General features: G+C 44.7%; 1 protein-coding gene across 6 annotated transcripts in view; it reads right to left on the bottom strand.

The window, feature by feature from the left end:
- LOC125748417 (leucine-rich repeat flightless-interacting protein 2-like) overlaps nt 1–20876 on the bottom strand; it is a 26527-nt gene extending 5651 nt beyond the window's left edge. The window contains exons 1-20 of one of the 6 annotated variants that reach the window (XM_049024477.1): nt 20536–20876; nt 18421–18542; nt 10110–10196; nt 9123–9176; nt 8538–8591; nt 8354–8401; nt 7981–8061; nt 7590–7637; nt 7422–7490; nt 7013–7087; nt 6598–6645; nt 6452–6511; nt 6034–6081; nt 5813–5869; nt 4187–4255; nt 3590–3703; nt 3107–3154; nt 1508–1639; nt 1145–1216; nt 50–220 (exon numbers count right to left, since the gene is read on the bottom strand). In XM_049024477.1, coding sequence (XP_048880434.1) covers nt 50–220; nt 1145–1216; nt 1508–1639; nt 3107–3154; nt 3590–3703; nt 4187–4255; nt 5813–5869; nt 6034–6081; nt 6452–6511; nt 6598–6645; nt 7013–7087; nt 7422–7490; nt 7590–7637; nt 7981–8061; nt 8354–8401; nt 8538–8591; nt 9123–9176; nt 10110–10196; nt 18421–18510 — 1425 coding nt within the window. In that variant the 5' untranslated portion in view covers nt 18511–18542; nt 20536–20876. The remainder of the gene's footprint in view (nt 1–49; nt 221–1144; nt 1217–1507; nt 1640–3106; nt 3155–3589; nt 3704–4186; nt 4256–5812; nt 5870–6033; nt 6082–6451; nt 6512–6597; nt 6646–7012; nt 7088–7421; nt 7491–7589; nt 7638–7980; nt 8062–8353; nt 8402–8537; nt 8592–9122; nt 9177–10109; nt 10197–18420; nt 18543–20535) is intronic. The other 5 variants (XM_049024478.1, XM_049024479.1, XM_049024482.1 and 2 more) reach the window with 5 other exon arrangements.

The following is a 20876-nucleotide window of genomic DNA, read 5'->3' as shown; positions in this document are numbered from 1 at the left end:
TCAGCCACTACCATATCAGAAGTACTGCTGTGTGGTGTCTCTGTACTACCTTTGTCTTCTCCTCATTCTCCCTGTGCAGTTCAGCCATCTGTTCCTCCATGGCCTCGATGACATCCTTGAGAGTATCCACCTGGTAGATGAGGTTAGCCTTGTCGTTGTCCAGCTGCGCATTAGACACCATGGCCTTCTTGTACTTCTCCTCCACCTCAACCAGAGAGTCCTGCAAGGGAACAGTCTAACGTTTACACGGTTTTTTTAAATGATACTTGTAGAGAAGCACAGGCCAGCAGCCTCACAGCAATGCTGGGGAGTCAAAATCCATACAAACACATGGAGGGTACCACTACGAGATCAAAGCTGACAGCTGAACATTCATCCTGCACAGTGTCGCTTCATTCCCCCTCACACGCACAAACACACACCCCCTTGGATGAGAAACTTTGGTTAGCACGAACATTTTATCTCTTGCAGATCACTAAGGTGAATGTGAGGCCCCTGATGAAAGGATCAAGAAAGTACTGCTTAGATGTGGAAGAAGCATAAAACAAGAAGCCCACCCTGACAAGGGGATGGACCCAACAAGGGTCCCAGGCAATGAGCAGCATGCTGGGAGTCTGGTTTGGATGGGGTTAGTCATATCTGTAAGCATATGGAACCCCGTGAGAACAAGAGCTGCAGATCTTCATGCAGTCAAGTTTAACCCCTGCCCCGCACACACACACTTAAAAGACACAGGCAGAGCCATCTAAAAGCACACAGATCACACACACAGAGCTACCCAAAGCATAATAGCTAGTGACAGTTTGGCAAAGCCACCACCAGAAGGCACAGCCTCGGCGACAGGCAGTCACAGCTGCAGTGAGACTATAGGAATACAGCAGACTGGCATATAGTCCTGATCACTTCAGCCCTTTGCACTATTGTGTCCCCAGTAACCTTGCACTGCTCAGCCTACAGCACAGCACAGGCACCAGTTGGTGATACATACAGCAGTCACCACACAGTGCATGCAAGCTGACTGCTGATTGTCAGAAGGGAGCAGGGTAGTGAATGCGAGAGAGACCCTCCAGCAGGCAGATGGGGGGGGTGGGGGTGGGGGTGGGGGGGAGTGCAGAAGGCATGCTCTGAGCGTCAGCCCCTCTACCTTCAGCTCTTTGAGGCCCTGCATGTACCGCCCCTCTACATCCTGTATCTGGTCCTTAAGATCATAGATATCCTGTTGGGCAGAGAGAGACAAGCTGGCATACTTCATGAGGCAGGGATAGGGAGTTGCCTGGAAGCCTAATACCATCCCACAGAGAAAGAGGGGCCCTGGACACACAAACAAACACTATGGTACCAAGTGTAACAGGACAGCCATGTACGTATGCCTGGGGTGCAGCAGGTAAAGAAAGGCGGAGAAGAGAGATGCTCCTCACACCTGCCTCTCATAGAGGAGGGAGGAGAGCACCACACCACGCAGCGTTCTATCACAGCACTGTTTTGGGGGGCGTGGGATGGTCCATACCCTGAGCTCGCTGAGAGATGCGTCGGGGTCTACCAGGCTGCTCATCTCCCCACTGCCCCTCCTGGAGGAGGACCCCCCCAGGGAGGCCAGACTGGATGCAGACAGACCAGGAGTAGTGCAGCGTGAGGAGGGCTGTGGAGAGAACAAAAGTCTGTAAATACAGAACCATGCAAAGGAGGCAGAGTGCATGTACACGTCACACAGTTAGGCTGACTGAAGGCCTTCTATCAAACTAGAGTAAGTCTCCTACTCCAAGCAGATAATCGAGTTCCTGTGATGACATGTTCTGTTTGTATCCCTAAGTGCAAAACCTAGACCATCATGTTTGCTATGGTAAAAATCAGCTGACTGGCATAGCCCTCCAGCACAGTGTGAAGTTTAACGACTAAGGTTACGTCCTCACTGCTCTGTTTTCGTTTAAAAACAGTTTTCAAACATAAACAATCAGCATCCACCAAGGTGTTTTGACATTGTTTACAACAGTTTTCCATGCACACTGAAATGAGTGGAAATAAATATGACGTAGTTTATGGAGGGTGCTTTGTGACAATATTCAATAAACAAATGTTACAGATTATTTAAGATTTTTGGAAGTTAAGAACCTGTAATACTATCCTAAGACTGGAAATGTGTAACAATAAAAGTAAGAAAGCTTATTTAGGATTTTGGGAAATATACAGCCCTATGACAGAACAGACAAAATGCTTCAATCGAAGGTGATATCGATCTGATGTAACAGTTTGGATTTGACTGAAGCAATCAGATGTTTTGTTTTATTTAAAACCTGCCCACTAAGTTTGATGGGTGACTTTGACAGATAATTTTAATGGTTGCTGGTACCGTTTAAATGATCATTTAAGCAATCATTTACATAACAATTTAAATGATTATTTAAATAATAATTTAAATGGGAATTTACATTACAATCTAAATGGCATTTATTAAATATTGTTCCAAATTTCCCTCCATAGTTATCAGTCTACATTGGGCATGCGCACATCAACACAGTGATCAATAAATTAGTTTCTTTTTGCACAAATATGCAGCAGTCACGCCACTTCACTGCATACAGGTCAGCAACAGGAAACTGAAAGCAGCTCCTCGTCATGCTGGGATCCTGTTTACTTCCATATAGGGTAACCAGGTGACCAGTGAGACACTGAGATGTTGAAACTAGAGGGATCAAATCATGGAAGGGCCACGTGATAAGTAGGGACCAATTAGGGCACTTTTAGGTTCTATGATTTCATAACTTGCCTTTCACTCATCCACACTGCAATGCTAAAACAGAATTTTCAGAAGGATACAGCTCTGAAAACCTCAGCTTTTGGGGGCTGAAAAATCAGGTGTAGACAAAAGGCCCAAACCAAGACTAATGCCAGTGTTTTAAAATGAGAAGATGGCAATGTGGATATAGCCTAAAAAGAAACATGCAGACAAGCACTTTTATCAAAATTCTGCTATTTTTTTCTTTCCACCTCAGTCATACAGGTTTGACTGGTCAATCTGGACTCCATGTTCTGCATATTTCTTTGGCATCAGAGCAGTGAAAGGCTCCATAAGGATAAAGATGAAGGGGACTCCAGCATTGTCACTCACCCGACTGTAGGATGTCTCTGTGAACTGCTTATCACTCTTCTCATCCAGCTGAAGGAGAGACACACACAGCTCTGTTAGAGACATGCACAACAGGCTGCTATACACATGCCACACAGATTAAAGAACACCATTTAATATGCCAGTTCAAAGTCCGGCGATGACGATCTCCACAGATCAGAGGTCTCTCAAAACTGTTAGCACATGCCATCCATCTTATAATAAAATTTCGTAGGTAAACAGTGGACATGCTGGCTCCTTCCATGTTAATCTGTGAAACATAACTGAAGTTAGCTGAATAAAAAAGGAAGCTTCATTAAATTCACACTGCAAGTACAGAAGACAACATTACTTAGCAGTTAAGTTACCATGTCATTGCTGCATATTCAGAGCTTCGCATCTCAAACACCCAAAAACTTCCCCTAGTGCTCCAAGTTTGACCAGCTTTAGGTACACAGGAGGCACAGAGGACCCCCCCACACTCACACCATCCAGGTCAGGAATGCTGAGCTCATCCAGGTCGGACACAATGCTGCCCCTGCGGTTGGAGCGGCTGAAATAATCTGCTGCAGTGTCACTGGAGTCAGAGAAGTCAGAGCACTGACCCAGAGTGTCCCAGAGAGAGAAAGGAAGAAGATAGAGTAAGACAAACCCACAGATATGAGTAAATCTTAGAGCATGACGGCACTACATACATGTTCAGTGATCTCGTATACAAAACCCACTCAGGTGCATGCATGCTCTCAAAAACAGCAAGATTTCATGATGATCAACCTGCAGTACAAGTAGTCATACACAGACACACACAACCTGCTTTATATCCATGCCTATAAGCCGGCACGCCCAGAGGCTGCCCGCACCCATTCTCCATTCACCTGTCGGCACAGTGAGACATCCCCCAGCCTACCTGCCCACACCACCCAGGTAAAGGCCTCAAGCAGCATCCACCTGAGCAACAGTCAGCCATGCCCCATGACAACTGTGGTGACAGTTTCCGGCATCTGATCACTTTACAGTGGTGCAGAAGCCATTCATTCCTGTGCAAGTTGAGCCTGCGCCACCCTGCATGCACCACTGTCTCACCACGCTGTCCCCCCGGCTGCGACCGAGCCGCTCCTGGGACACGGTACTGGAGGAGTCGTCGTCAGAAGACTGAGGGGATGATCAAAGGGGGAGTGAGATCCCAGCCATGTGTCACATGCATCAAGTGCAAATGCAACGCACGATGCACCATGACACCTCAACTACGGCAATCTCTTTGAGCATGAGCACCAGTGCTATCAGAGAGAGCTGTCGATTAATGAAGGAATCATGCTCCTCTGATCACAGAGCTGGAGATGTGGGCTGTAAAGTGAATGAGTGAGCAGCTACAGAGTCCAGCAAATTAGCAAAGAAGCCCATTTCATCAACTCCAGTCCACGCGTCTCCTAACCTTCCAACTGAAGACCAATGTCTGACTCAGGATGTTAAAAAGGTCATAATTCTTGATTCCTAAAATAAGATGTAATGAAAACACTACGCACTCTATAGTCAGGCTTCATCACAAGATACTCACAAGAACTTTTCATTTTAACCGGGTCATGTTGTGAAAGATCCGGACTGGACAGCAGAGGCTGAACACAGTTCATACTGGGAGTGTCTGAAACGCTTTGTAGGTTAGAACTAAGTGAAAAAACAACCAACTGAGCTGCACACAGGGCAGCCAGTGAGTGACACCAGTCATACCCAACATTCCTAGGTGGTGTGCTTCATTAAAGAGTCTGTTACTGCTCATCACAATTAGGAAACGTCTCATCCCATCCATCATCACCGATAATCTGGTACAGGGATGTAGTGGACATACCCAGGAACCACAAGGCAGGGTACATCCTGAAAGGAATGCCAACCCATCTCAGGGCACACACAGATATATAGGGCTTTTTACCCAACCACAGGCAGTTGGACCACAGGAACATCACATTCCTGGCAAATGACAAAGCATACCTGGCTCTACCATGAGGTATCTCTATATGATCAGTCTGTTTTTATTCACGACTAGCAGCATTATTTAGTTTTTAAGCCATTAAAAAACAAATGTATGGAATACAAACAATGCAGGCAAAGGCATACAAACAATGCTGCACAATATTCACACAACTCAAAAAACATCCAGAAGGTATTGTGGTTCAGACTAGTTAACCCGTTTCGTTCTCCCATGAATCTGGTGGGACAGACATGCCTGCTGGGGGCTTCTTAAAGCAAATAAGCCAGTTTGTGTCAGGGGAATGACAAGAGAACCATGTCAAGGAGGATGTTCCACATCATGCAGGGCCAAGAGCAGTGTATGTGTGTTTCAGAGAGAATCGCAACAAAAGACACACTCCACACTGTGTAGTGGTAAGAGCAGAACCTGTGAGCATGTATCAGAGAGAACTATCTCATAAGAGACATATTGCATCATGCAGGGGTTAGAGCAGAGCATGTGGGTGTGTTTCAGAAAGAATTACATCTAAAGACACCTTTTACATCATGTAGAAGTTAGCGCATGATGTGTGTTCTAAGACAGAATCTAAGAGTTGCTCCATATCATGTCCGTGGGGGTCAAATGAGCAGCGTGCCACAGATGTACCTGTGGTGACCCAGTGCGTGTGTAACTGACCCCACAGAATGTAAATCCTAAAGTGTCAAAACCTTTCATGTGCATGTCTGCATGCGTGTGTGTGGTCTCACCCCAGGGCTGCTGCGGGCTGAACTGGCTGCTGAGGAGTACCAGCTATACTCAGAGGGCTGCGGGACAAACCAAGCACAGACACAGGTTACTGTGGTTACCACCAGCCTCCCCCACCACCTCAAGTACTCGTCCACAAGGAAATCACTGTCCCGACCACGGGGGTCAGGGTGGTGGTTGGAGGGTCACAACACGCACTCCTTGTCATAACGGCAGCACTTACAGTCCTGGAGCTGAAGGACCCATAGAGACCATCGTCACAGAGAGAGGCCTGAGAGCACAAAGCACAGCCATGTCAAGCCTGAGGAACCCTAACGGTGCATCCAGAATTCATGCGATCAGGATGAACTGCACACAGCCAACAGCTCAAATTACCACTAATGGTCACCCCAAAGCACAGACAGAATCAAGGTAAAAAGCACGCACTGCTAGCTAATATCTTATAAAAACAGTACCGGCTATTAATCCAAAGCACATGGAACGGATCAACGTATAAACCACAAACTGCTAGCCAACAGCTTGATAAATACAAGACGAGTGGATTAGTGCATAACACAAACAGCTCATGGAACAAATGCTAGCTAGAATTACTAGCTAGTTAGAATTCAGCACTCAATCCAGTGGACAACGTGCAAACCAACCAGACTGTAGCTCCGTGTTAGGCTAGTAGTGGGGAGCGGGGGTTGGGCTGTGGGTGTAGCCTATAGATAGAGAGGTGGGGTCAGTGTCACATTGACGCAATGACAGGCAAAAGGCCGATCTATAGCAAGATAACACCATGACTAACCCCATGACTGGAAGAGGTCAGCAGGGAATCTCCATACAAAGATGACGACTTCAGAAAGAAAACGGTGGGGAGAGACAGGGAGGAACAGCAATATGTGACTGAGCAGCTGAACACTTTACGCAGGAACCTCACGCAGGGCTTCTGTGTGCGGCCCGTAGGGCACCACACACAGCTCACCCAGAAAACACTAAACATTCCAGTATAGTAACCCTATACGGTTTTCATATGTGCAGGAAGACTGTCTCCCAGTTGGCAGGCTCTCCTGCAACAGGTCAGGAGGTTAGATCATTAAAATAAAAATGAAGCCTGGAACATCAAGCCAGACCAGTGTGACACTGGCAGTCGAGCTCCACAGAGAGCTGCAGAGCACTAAAGCAGCCTTTCTGAATGGTGTTTAGGCAAGCAGGAAACCAACCCGAGGCTGATAGGAGGGCAGCGGTTTAGAGTTCTTTAGGGTGCTGTAGTTCCTCTGATCATGGTAGAGCCCAGCCTGACAAAAGGGAAGTCAAAACATAGGGGCAGAGAGCACACTATTGGAAAGATGCAGATATTGTTCAGCAACAGCTTCTGAAATCTTTACACCTGAACTATGTCACTCCTTGGAAAGTATGTCTCTGAGAAAATGACATAATGTCTTCTACACACAAAGGTCAAGATGATGTAACTGACAAACAATTCAACACTTCTCTGTGGAAATATAGGTATACTGGAATGGTGGAATGGTTCAGCCATTCTAGTAGTTTAGTTATCAGTCACCCTTGAAGGGCAGAGGCGCGAGACCTAGCAGTGCTTGTCATTACTATGTTCAAAACAGACGCACTGACCAGGAGGTCTTTCCTGGAGCTGCTGGACACAGGGCTCTTCAGGTTTAGGGTGTCGCTGTACACAGAGGTCTGACGGAGTAAAGAAGAGAGAGAGCCTTCTCAACACGCACAGACACGCGCGCGCAGACACGCACACATACAAAGACACACTGGCATTCAGATACATACTGAGGAGCGAGCACTTCTCAAAGATGATCTGCTAGAAATTCCATCTGACTAAGGAGGAAAAAAACAGAGTACAAGTTAGGATGATGACCACTAGGTTATAGCCATCAGCCATGAGCATACAGACCTCATACCAGACTCTCACTGAGACACATTATTGCACTGCTGACAACAAAAACAATTAACTGAGGCTTCCTTGTGTGCACCATAGCCTAACCCATCCTTGCATAACAATCCCACACTTCCTAGCTATGTATTCCTATTAGGTATTCCTATGAGCCCTGATCTAGGTTCAGGTAATCATGCTATAACAGAGGGATGCACACCCCATGGGACAGATCATGCTACCCCCCAAAATCGTTTCCTGCATGCACTCCACCACACACAAACACACCACCAAGTCCCGTCTGCGCAAGGTATTCGCACGGCTTTGGTGGGAGGAGCCTGGATTCCGCAGAGAGGATGATGACGACGACTTTAAAAGAGAAAAAAAAATAAACATGAGGTCCACTTTCACCATGGAAACCACCCGGGAGACGTACGACTGTTCTGCTGGCTACATTAAGACCTATAAAAATCATTAAGCCCAAAAAAAAAAACACCAGAACTGTGACACTATAGATCCCAGGGGAATGACAGCATATTAACCCCACCGAGCACCACCTGACAGCTGTGTGAACACAGCGCTACCTGCAGCATGTGGTAGCCATACACATAAAGCTCATCGCAAAAATATGCATAAACGGCCACAGGCAAAAGGTACAAACCCTGCAGCTCCCAATGCTATGAACAGACATGGCATCATCGCCCAGCGCCTAAAACAGACAGTGAAAGGAGATGAAGGGAAATGAGCAAAGGAAGAGACAAAGAAAAAGGCTGAGAAGAGGAGAAACAAAGTGAGGCAGAGACAGGTATGTCTGAAAACGAGGGAGACAGAAGCAGGATACAAACCCGGCGATGCCGACTCCCAGATGTGTGAGAATGCTTAGCCTTCTCCGAGTCTGCCTGAGGAAAGAGGTGGGCCCCAGTGGACAACCAATAGGAGAGCAAGGAAATCAGAATCCGAAAATGAGCGGCTGAGTTTTCAAGCAGAAACCAACATGCAAGCATTCATGAAGGCACACTGCATTAACAATTAATTACTGCTAATTCAGGCAGTACCAGGTCAGGCCATTAGTATCTAATGTGGTCAGGAGCAGGTCATCAGTAACCGATTCCCGAAAATGGGTTCCAGGTTATCAGTATCTATTGCGAGCAAGAGTGGGCAGTCAGAATATAATTGCAGAAGGAGAAGGACGTCAGTGACCAATGAGTCGTCAGCAGAGCTCTAGGTCATACTGAACAATCCCTGGGTACTCCTTTTAGGACAAGCATCCCCACAGCTGATCATCTGACAAATGAATATCAGTACAAAGAAAGTGCCATTATGGACACCAGATCATGAAGAAAATGAGCAGATGGTTAAAAGAAAAAACCCACAGCAGACATGTTAGTCCAGAGCCAGGGTACGACATGCAGACATAGGCGCGATCCTACCATCCACTGGTGAATCTGGCCCCACTTTCTACTGGAGGATAACTGGTGAGAATGCTACAGAGAGACCACACCAGTTACATTTGCATAACTGCCAAAAGTGTGAACAGAACATGTATCTTTATGTATAGAAACACAGAAGAGGCAAAAACGAACAGGGCAGAAAAGCTCTGATATGAACCACAGCATTGCAGTCTACAGATCAAGTACGCTTTGCAGGGCCAAATCAAGGTCCAAGTCAAATATGTCACATCAACTCTACTGCAAGGGCTACACTTGATCATACTGAATGGCATACACAGGATACCCTACAACGATTTAGTACCCGTAAGCAACCACTAATTATCCACTGAAATACAAAACACAGTGTACCACCTGGAAATACTACATCATTTGGCAGATAGCACAAGGTCAGGGAGCCCAAAAGAACTGTGATCTGCCAAGTGACCTGCAAATACCAGTAAGGCCCAAAGAAGTTTAGACTGCTTAAGTTTAAGATAAGAGTCCTCTTCTGACTCGAAGTAAGTCACAATTACAAAATCCCCAAAAAGTGACAAGACTTTCGAGTAACCGTTAAATAAAGGCCTTCAATTCTATCTAGTACCCCAAAACATCAACCAACAGAGAAAATAAAACATTTATGTAACCCAGTGGGTAACTCCGTGTCATAGACTGTAATTTCTTGCTGCTAAGCTTGGGCCAGTCTAAGAGTAGGTCAGTGAGCTTAGAGAATTAGGAAGGGAAGGGTTTACAAAGATCCTGAAGAAGGAGAACACAACTTCACAAAAGGGCACCAGAGATACCATTTGAAACAGCCCTGTGCAAACAGCAAATAAGGTCACACCTCAATCACACACCTTGACAAACAGGGAAATTAATATTAGATATGCAGAGATTGACTGAAGAACTCCTGTCCATCCAGGTCTCTTGGCTCCGCTGAAGGGTTGAGGGGGTGAGTTCACACTCACACTCACACCCACACCGCTGTACCTCTTTCTGCTGCCGCTCCAGCTCTCGCATGCGGATGTCCCGGGCTTCTGCACGTGCCGCTCGCTTTGCGGCCAGTCTGGCCTCAGCCTGCAGGTGAGAGAAGAGCGCCATTTAGTGGCTAACACCATGTGCAGCCATTCAGGGAAAAATCTTTTCAGTCAACACTCTAATAAGATAACAAGTGGTCTATTGTTATCTTAAAGCGGTTTCAGGATTGGTCCTGCTTGTATCAGAAGTCTTCCAGGAACCCATAATCATTTGACTCAGAGGTGCAGATTCTGCAATCTGCCAGGTCACTGACTGCTTTACCATAGCATTCAGACTAGGTGTCTGAACCTCACACGTTGCACAATTTGTGATATTCAGTTCATGCTAAACTGCTAAGAATCCTAGCATGTTTCAGATAGAGGATAATCAGATATTATCCCCAACACCAAAGCTGAGAATTACAGTTTGAGGCTAATACAGAAGAAGCTAATCACAGCCAGTTTGTCTTACATGTGCTTAGCTTATGCTGAAGGAGTAGGAAAAGACCAACTAGTCATTCAAATGTTTTTGGCATGGCAAGTTGAGTACAAGCTCAGTGATGCAAAGTATAAAATCAGCAACAAAGAAGCTGTGACCCAGTTAGACAGATGTAGACACCACGATGAACAGCACTGCTGAGTGTCTCGCCGTGACCTAGACCTGTAGCATAAGAAGCAGGCCCTGACTAGGCTGACTACACTCCAACCATCAGGTGACCTTACAGGTCTTTCAGCTTTACTGCTGCAACCGAGACAATTTAATTTCTAACCGCCATGCCTGTTTCCTCAGACCTTTGATGTAATTGCACACACCTAATATCAAAGGCAGACACTTCTTTAGAGCAATGTACAGCCCTTCTGGCCTAAATGGCACGGAGCTGGACTATGGAGTGGGACTGATTCTGCAAAGCACCTCAGCAGCAGAGGCTAATAAAAGCCTGCCCTCCCCAACCACAATCTCAACCAGGGAAGGCCCAGCTCTGGTTACTCACTGAGCAGCTGTAAGGGACATGGCTACAGGTCCAGAAGCCCATCTAATCAAGTCTTTATCTAATACCAGCGAAGTATTAAAACACTTAGCATGCCTAGCCTTGTCTGACTAGCAGGCAAGCTGGACCTGGGCAGGGCTAACAAACAGCATTCGAATGATCAGAACGTGGCTGTGCCTTTAGAGCATAAAACAGCCTGACTGAGCATCTTCGCCAGGCAGAAAAGGAGAAACGCACTGACAGCTATATTCACCCCACCCCAATGTTATAAAATCACCCACACCTTTAAGGCAGTAAGGGAACTGAACCTCTGTGGTGTTTTTCTGTTAATTAATGCGTCTATTGTCTTTTCTTGTTACTTCATCATCAGCAAGTAATAGGATACATACATACATAACACAGTATATTAGCATAAGGTGCTTCCCCATCAAAGTTCTCATCCAGGAACCTTTGCAGTTCCTCACCACTTTCATGTATTGCTTTCCCACTGCACAACCAGAACTGTGCTAAATAAGCATGAGAGATGGAAAAAAGCTCATAAGTTGAACTTCACATATAATTTCATACAAAACTACACCATCATTCCAATACCTTGGTTTGTTGGTTACTGGGGAAACCGTTTGCATGGTCCAAAAACACGGGACAAATCAAATTTCACACTACCTGCTACATGGTTATAATTTATGATTAAAATCGGCCCAGATGAATGATCTTTAGTTTTTCACTAAATGAAAAATGAGAACGTTATTCTGCCGGCATCGGTGACATTAGACAGAAGTATGTCGGTTATCAATCGAATTTTCAGAAATGAGACTAAAGGAGGACGATTTTCATAAACGAATTTAATGTATTTGAAATAGAAAAATCATTACATCCACTCATTTTTAGCTCCAATACTTCTCTCTGTCTTCCCTGTACTTCCAAGTAACTTCCATGTTAGTACCAGTGCTTGCTGTCAACAAATAAGCAACGTTTATCACTATAAACCCCACCCAGTAGTTCTTGGTTGAGTGAAAAGTACCTGCTCCAGAGTAGAAACTAATAGGCTCAGGAACCACCTCCGAGAGTGGAGCTAAGTTCCTGCAGTGGGAATGGGACAAAAGTTCCTTGCTCCTGAAAATGGTTATTGCAGTGAGAATGCACTCATAGTGAACTTACCTGTATTTGCATGCACAGAACTAAAAAAAATGCATTTTTAAGTCACCAAGATGGGTCAACCAGCAACAGGAAGATAAAGCAGATTTCTGGTGGCAGCTGTGAGTCAAAACAGGGCAGCTCTGGAATGTCAGTTGGAAACATAACAGATGCCTACCACTGCAGAACATCCCAAACGAAAAGCTTTATGTATACGAGTATACTCTAAAGAAACTGAATTATTGAGAGACCAACACTAAACACTACAGAAAATATAAAACTGGTATTAGGAGAAACACATAAAAATGTGAATCAATGATATCATTAAGAGTGAACCTTCTTTAAACTATCTGGTGTCCCAGAGTTTGAGTATAATAATTCTATATGCCTTGGAAGAATTCTTACTCAAAAGAAACTAAAATTTAATATTAGGATACAAAAAAAGATTTGATTCTATGGTAAGGAATGCTTACCTGATAAGCATCCACATCACACACAATCCTGTGTCACCCTCACTTAAGAAGCTCACTGTACTAATAAATGTGTGAATATCAACTAATAACGTGTATTGGTGCTGATTACAAGTTAATCTTAATAAAATATTCGTATAACGTTTTTAAATCTGCAAAATTACACTTATTTACAGCAGCAAAGGAAGCCCCTTTTGCATCAGCATTAAGTCATGTATCTATAACCTATGTTTTTTACTTTAATCCCTAAAGGGTTAAAGTATAAAGCCTTAACACACTTTTCTGTTGTTCATGAGCCTGAACTCAAATTCAAAATAAGCCCCACTGGCAGGAGAGGAGAGATCATTAATTCACACATTAATTCAGTGATTATTTATAAATAATACTTCAATTCATTTCAACTGAGTCACTAGCATCCTGGAACTGCTGGCACAGACAAGCACAAACATTTGGTGAGGTTGTACTGTTTGCTTTGGCTACGAGGTGCTGGGGGGCGCATCTGGCAGCCAGAGCCGTGCCAGTCACCACCACCACCAGGAGCTCCACATCTCAGCATGGAGCCACTCTTTCTCTGCCTAGCTCTCAGTTCCTGCAGTATCTGGTACAATCCCAGTTTCACAAGAGTGTGCAGTAATTAGACATGGACCGGTGATTAAAAGGTTGCAGCTTCTTGTCCCAGGACAAGTGCTGTTGTAGTACCATCACTCTAATTACAAGAATATAAATATCAAACTGAATATCTGAATAAATTAACTGACAAGTTGTTTTGAAAAGTGCTCATAAGAGCATAACAGCATAGAGGAAATGGCTAGTTACTATGCTACTGAGGTCCGGATCTAAAACAGGCTGACTGAGGACTGTATCTACAGGAAACTACCTCATGTCACATCCTTGCACACTGGCCTCTTGCTTGTATCAGTGAGTTCACTCAAGGCATGCTAATATAAAAATATTAGTTTCTACATGCCTGGCAGCCACGAGTGACCATGCTGTCATCATAATGCCTTTGTGTTGAGGCAGTTTGGTCCCAATATGAAGGAACTGCACAATCCTCATTGAAGAATACTTCCCTGAACACAGGCAGCCATTCTTAGTACGCAAGAAACCAGAACTGCCATGTCAGGCCAAAAATAGACCAAGGGTTGATGTCACCTCACCCCATATCCACACCCTTCTGCTACTAATGATCTGGGGATCAAAGGTTAACTACCAAAGCAGCTGCATAAATGAACCAAAGTTTCTTGAGACTGAGGGCTGAGCCCAACAATGAAGAGCACGTCATAAAGTTGCACTTATGCATTGTAACATTTCTAGGTGGGCCAGGCAAAAACATCAGGAATAAGACAGAGAGCTTGTGTTATTCGCCTAAATCTGAAAAGAAAAACAAACTGCCTGCATTTATTCCTACTGCACTGCAACCTATAACGCAGCACAAGGTTAAATATAATATACCATGTAATCAGAATGGTTTAAATGTTCACTGCCAAAAAACGACATCCTTCTGGTGGCCAGGATTTTCCATGATCTTTGAGTTTCCAAGCTCCAGCAGCTGCCTTCATGCTGAGAGCTTCACAAAGCAGTGGCCTATTTTGAACAGCCTTCAGACACAGGAGACACACCCAGTGAGAAGCCTACATACCCGCATGTCTGCATCTGGCTTTAGTCATGACATAGCATTTACTATCAGACTAATCAGCAGCGAGTCAGGCCCCTCCATTCAGCTACCAGGAGGAACAGTCTAGTAGCTGGGATTCCATCAAGCACTAACACAACATATCAGCAATTGTGGCTTTTGTTAAGTGTGGTAGAGCAGGGAAAACGGCTACCATTACTAAAATGCTAGAACAATCCATTCATATTTAAAGAAGTGAAGCATCACATTCATAATGATATTTTTCCCATATTAAAGGGAAACAGCAACACTTATAGTCACTTTCCTTAAAAGCACTTTCCTTTCAGGCAATTGTAAACAAGGTTGTCTGCTTTTAAAATAATGATCGGCAAAACTTGAGGTTAATACTCAGCAAAGTTCAGTTTCCTATTTGCAGGTCAATTAAGATTCAGACTTTGTGATCATCAAGCAATAGATTTTACTGTACCTGACATGACTGCTTTCCATTCTGACAGGATGTGCGTCAAAATGGTTGCATGTCAGAATAGAGTAATCGCACTACTTTTAGGTGTGAGAATGTGACTGGGAGATGCGGGGATGCTTGTGCCGTCATAGAGTTCAGTACTTTCTCACAATAACTATTATACGGTGTGTAGCAGGCCCGAGGTAGTGTCGTACTGCTGGGCATACTGCTGTCTGATTTTTTTCCTTTTACATTCATTTACTTCCAAAAAAAAAGCTAAAATGTGCAAGTCATTGTAAGTCAGATGCAGACTGTATAACCCTCCATAGGACTAAACCCAAGTATTGCCTCTCTCTGTAGACAAATGGTAATTTCATTGCAATGTTACTACTGAATAAAGGATTCTGCACTGATAAGGCTGAGTCACTCTCTAAAAGGCATTATGAAGGCATGTCCTCAGTCAAACCCAAAGAGATATGGCTGAATCTGCCAGCAGCTGACGCAGGCAAGTAGTCTATTAATGGAGTTTTACCCACTCATATCGGAGTTCAACAGCACACGCTAAAGTAGGGCACATGCACAGCTCACAAACTGAGCTAACCTGCCGGGTCCATATAGTGAACTGAAAACAGACCTGCCTTTTCATTCCATCCACACCAAACTTGGATGGGCAGTCGCACCAAACTGAAACGTTATGTGGGACAAGGCAATTTTCATCATCAGTTCTCCTGCTATTAATTCAAAATAGAAAATGTGTTATCACGCTTCATTTGAATGTGACACAGAATCTGCTCCAGTGTGCCTGTCCCTATTCACAGAGTGCTAATCACATTGCACAAGGATGGAGAGGCAGTCTAATGGGACTCACTCCTGATTCATAAGGCAATGTGCCCTATTCAGAACTGTCTCTAGTTCTAAACTAGAACACAAGGCCGTGGGGTTTTGCGACGTTCCCTCATGGTCCAAAATTGGCCATAAGTAGGTGAGCAAAGAGGATTATGGGACAAGCTCACTCCAGTCAGTAGATGTACTAAACTCTGTGCCAACCATCAGACCTTCTCATTTTGGATGTTCAAAATTCACATTACAATCGCTCAAACACAGAGACTGATCACTTCACACATATGGACTGCATTTACATAACAAAATATACAGCGTTTCATAGTATCTTCCAAATACATGACCAAAGAAAATTATTGTATTCACTAGAACTTCCATGAACTTCTACACCAGTCATCCACTGCAGAGGAACACCCTTGATGGGATGCAAGTGCATCACATGACCTATACCAAAACATATAATCACATACCATTGGCAATTTAGGGACACTTAATCACATAACCGCATGTTTTTGGACAGTTGGGAGGAAATGAAAGCACCTTGAGAAATCCCACAACATGCGAACTTCACACACACAGAAGCAGGGGCGGGACCTCAGTGCACACCCGCGAGGCGTGAGCCTAAGCCTACAGTGCTAACCACTGAGTCACCACGTCTGTCTACCGGGGCTGCCACTTTCAAAATTCTTAGAGACAGATAAATGCTGAACTACGAACTATGGGCACTTCCTGCATTCGCATGGTAGTTCAATGAATCATTTTCAAAACTCTCTTTGCACTTTTTTCCCCAACCAAACCCAATTACACTTTTCTGAAGGAGGACACCTTGCATGTTCAGATCTGTAGAGACATTTGTGTTGGCGGCATAGTTGTTATAAAAAGAGGACAAGTGTCCAGCAACACTTCATAGCCACGTCGGTGATTTAAAGCACATATTAGGTGCTTTTGAACTGCCCTGCTCTATAACACCTTTCAACTATCAATAAATTAGTTCAGAGCATAACAACAGTGCCTGTAATATCAGAACAGGTTTAGTGAAAAGGTGCAACACTGTAACAGCCTCAGAGTTCGGTGGCCCTGCAAGGGTCACTTTGTTGATGTCACCCCGCCCCCATGACCACTGACTGGGGGCTTGAGGACAGCTGACACCTGCTCTGTAACATTTGCTTTTCTATGGACACCAGTCCCTTGAAGCAGTATGCAGCAGAGACCCTAGGACCTCCCGAAGTCTCAGATACACCACAAGAGAAGGCAGGCATCTGAGAGACGCTCCTCTGGGCTCACATAACAGGTAGAGACACGAATCTGCCTCTGCTTCCCAGAAAAGTGCAGTGCAGGCCTGGACTGGCCCCCCCCCCAAAGATGCTCACTCCCTGAGAGTAGCAGAACCTGTACTCCAACATAGTACGCAGTAGCCAGACAACACACACCTCTGAATTAATGTAAGCCTTAAGAGCAGGCCTCAGAGGATCACCATAAGGCTATCCACATCTCAGATCTTGCGGAAGTGAGTATTGCATTTGTTAGGTTCATCACAACGCACAATGGAAACATCTCCTTTCACAGTTGGCTCCAAACAGTATTTTTTCCCATCTGGTGCTTATTAAGGCCCAGATGTTTGACCCAGAGGAAATACAGTATACTGCTGAACTGCTGAGTTGTACTGGAGATCAGGGGGTAGACCAGTCCTCCAACAGTGACAACCTGTAAAGGTAGCTCTACTCAACAAAACAAAGCTCATATTTTATTTCTAAATGCCTGTTGAATATACATGTTTCTGTTCATGAGCCTATAGCTAACAATTAAAACAAGCTACAAAACGCGTAATGCTTCCAGTGGGTGCAAAGCCTGCCAATGTCTAAAAGTACTACGCTGGAAGCTACCGAATTCATTACATTTTTGTGATTTCAACCATTAAAAGCTTAAAGAAAGTCAAGATGTTGGCATTTGCACCCACAGAGGTCTCTTCAGGTTAACCTTCGTCAGACAAGTAGCTCATCACCGAAGCACAACAAAACACTCTAGCCACTACGGCCAAAGACACAGCCATCTGCTAGCTAAAAACGGAGCAGAAGAAGGCTGCTCCAACAGGCTTGCTTTGGGAGATAGACATGACCTTATCAATCTGGTGCAACGCCTGCCCAAATGAACACAACACTAATGCCTATATAAATCTGGACACTGTCCAAAAAAAGACTTCATATCACACCCACACACGTATTTCCTTTCTATGACAGTAAAATGCACATGGTGGCATGATAGACCCCCCCAAAGCTTTCCTCTATATATAGGGCATGTTTATTCAACAAGACAGAAACGCCGCTGAAGCCAGCCAACAGCCCTGAAGCTGGTGTCATGACAATGGACATTCAGAGATAATGACCAGTCTCAGTAATGCTTCTAGCAACGTATGAAGGTTTTTGTTTGTATTCATACAAAACATACAAAAATATAAAAACATTACATTTAAAATATATAACATATAAATTGCATAGCGTAGACCAAAGATGATCATATGTGGGACGTTATCTGCTCTGGGATCTACTAAAGGGAAATTCTGGAAATAAAAATCATAATCTAGTCCCCAGGCACTAAAGCAATTAATGGAATTCTGAAGTCTCATTTATTGTGGCCTAGTTAACAAGTTTTAGTACTGTACATGTACATTATGAATTATTAAGTGCATTATAATTTGCATGTGCTTACATATGAGAACAAATGTCAGAGAGTGCATGTCAGTAAGTGACAGAGTGAGACTAACGGCACATCATACTCACCTCCCTGGCGATGCTACTCAGAGCCTCATCCTCAGCAGAAAAGCGGTCCTTGATGGGCGCCCGCTTGCGTCCTGATCCTGGGGTACCCATGATTTCTCCACAAATCAGCACCTTCCGCTGAACTGTACAGGAAAACATGAGGAGACAGAAAAACATTCCAACATCAATGTTTTAAATGCAGCCTCTCAATCTATCTCCCCAGAGGACAGCTCTGCACGGAATGGCAGCCCAACCTAAGCAGTCCTTCACAGTAAACACCCTATCATGGTAACCAAATGATCCATCCATCCACTTTCTAAACTCATTTGTCTTATGCAGGGTCGCAGGGATCTGGAACCTACGACTACAAGGCAAGGAATAACCCAGGATGGGACACCTACCCATCGCAAGGCACAATCTCACACACACACACACACACACACACAGGCAATCTGGAATCCCCAATTAACCTCAGCGTGTTTTCACTGTGGGGGGAAACCAGGTTACGCAAAGGAAAGCACACAACGACACAGGGAGAACAGGCAGCTCCACATACATGGAGCCGGGCAGGGATTCAAACCCCAATCCTAGAGGAATGAAGCAATAGTGGTAAGAACACACAACCTGCAACGAAACTAGGTCCTTACTAATGACTTCAAAGTTTCACACTACATTCATGAATTTGTTCTACCTTCCCCTTCCCATTACTGTGCACATCTCTGCTTAGTATAGATCCTGGTAAAAGGATGACAGAGCATTCAGAATACAGCATAAAGGACATGACTGTGTGTGTATTTCAGAGCACGAGAAAGTCTGAAGGCTCTCTGTGATTGCAGGGCCACTAGACCTAGAAAAAGGGCTTTATTTATAGAGGCTCAGGACATGTCCTGCAGGGTGGCAAAATACAGTACAAGCACAAGAGCAAAGTGCAGCCAGCTTCTAACTGGCCTTAACTGGGTTTACAAACTATCCCATCAGCATTATGTTCCTCACTTAGACACTACATTAAAGGCACGGACAAAAGAATCAGAGAAACAACTACACAAGCAGAGTTAAAGTGCTCAGCTGCAGACTGATGCATCTATGATTGCAAAAAGACCATTCAGCAGATCATCAATAAAAACCACAGCTAAGCAGCACTTAACAGTGCAAGGGAAACATCCATTTTTTTAATTGTTTCTGAAAACAATTGAAAAGTGAATCTGAGAAGTAAGACTGTTTATTTCAGCAACACAGAACTTCTAAACTGGCATCTCATTCAGGGTGTACCTCGGCCTATACCGCCTGGTACAGGTTCCAGGCCAAATGACAACCCTGCCCAGGATTAGGGGTTAACAGATGGATGGAAAATGTCTACTTAATAAATTATGCTACTTAATAAAATACAGACACAGGAATGAATATTAAACTATAAAACGCAGAAAAAAACATTTAAAAATCTATATACGTTAAATACACAGTTGATTATCTTCACTAGCTGATATTAGTACCCATATAAATTATACTTTGCGGGAATATTAGAGCAAGTGCGCTGACTGCAGCCCACATTAACATGCAGCCACTAAAGAAACGTACAATATATACTCAGTTCCAAACACAAGTTATCAATTAAATCAGCAAACGTGTTTATTACTGACAGTTCTGGCAATCAGATTAACCGACATCCACAAACCTGAGTTGCACACAGCAAAAGCAAGTGATCACCACGAACAGGAAACACCATGGTTAGCGGTCTGGTTAAGACGCAAATTGTGGTTAATCTTTCTAAACCAGATAAAGATTGCGAGCTTGATTACGTCTACCTTCTAAACCAGTAGGACATTTACACCCATTCTCCTATACATTATTATACAGTGGTCACAGGATCTTTTTGGACTGTCCAGCTGACCATCGGTACACGGACAGCGGATTCTCCCGGAACAACCCGCAACGTCGAATTTTCCTCCTGAAAGGAGTTGACCCGTTTTCTTTGGGGTGAAGTAAGACTAAGAGCGCCTCCCGGTGAAGCACTTTATCCCTCACGGACGGGGGTCGGGAAGCCCAGGGCCGGATCCTTGCACTTTTGCCAGTGGGGCCAGTGGTTCCAGAAACTAGAAACTAGCTGTTACCGTCCCTGGCTAGTATCGCGGGTCTCACCTGCTCCTGAATCCGACTGGGGGTCACTCCCTCCGAGCGGGGACGGACGGCCGGCCTTTCGGACGGGCTCGGCTTAACGTCCGTTTCCAGTGTGACAGCAAGAACGGACACCGCCCTCGGCACTCCTTTAGTTAAGTGCCGCCTTCACTTCCCACTACCAATTGCCTTCGCCCTGTCGGCCTTTAATCCCTCCTGACTGTAGGCGGCTGCGGTTGTTTCCTTTGCAGTCAAAATACAGTTGTTGGACCAAGGTGCTCTCCGACTACGCCGCCACCGTCACCGTGCCCGTCTTCTCCCCACAGATCCTCGGAGTGACACAGTGACGCTGCAGTACCCGGATG

The sequence above is a fragment of the Brienomyrus brachyistius genome, chromosome 9 (assembly GCF_023856365.1).
Source record: "Brienomyrus brachyistius isolate T26 chromosome 9, BBRACH_0.4, whole genome shotgun sequence".
Taxonomy (NCBI): Eukaryota; Metazoa; Chordata; class Actinopteri; order Osteoglossiformes; family Mormyridae; genus Brienomyrus; species Brienomyrus brachyistius.
The sequence above is the reverse complement of the archived record's forward strand: the minus strand, read 5'-3'. Positions and strand labels throughout refer to the sequence as shown.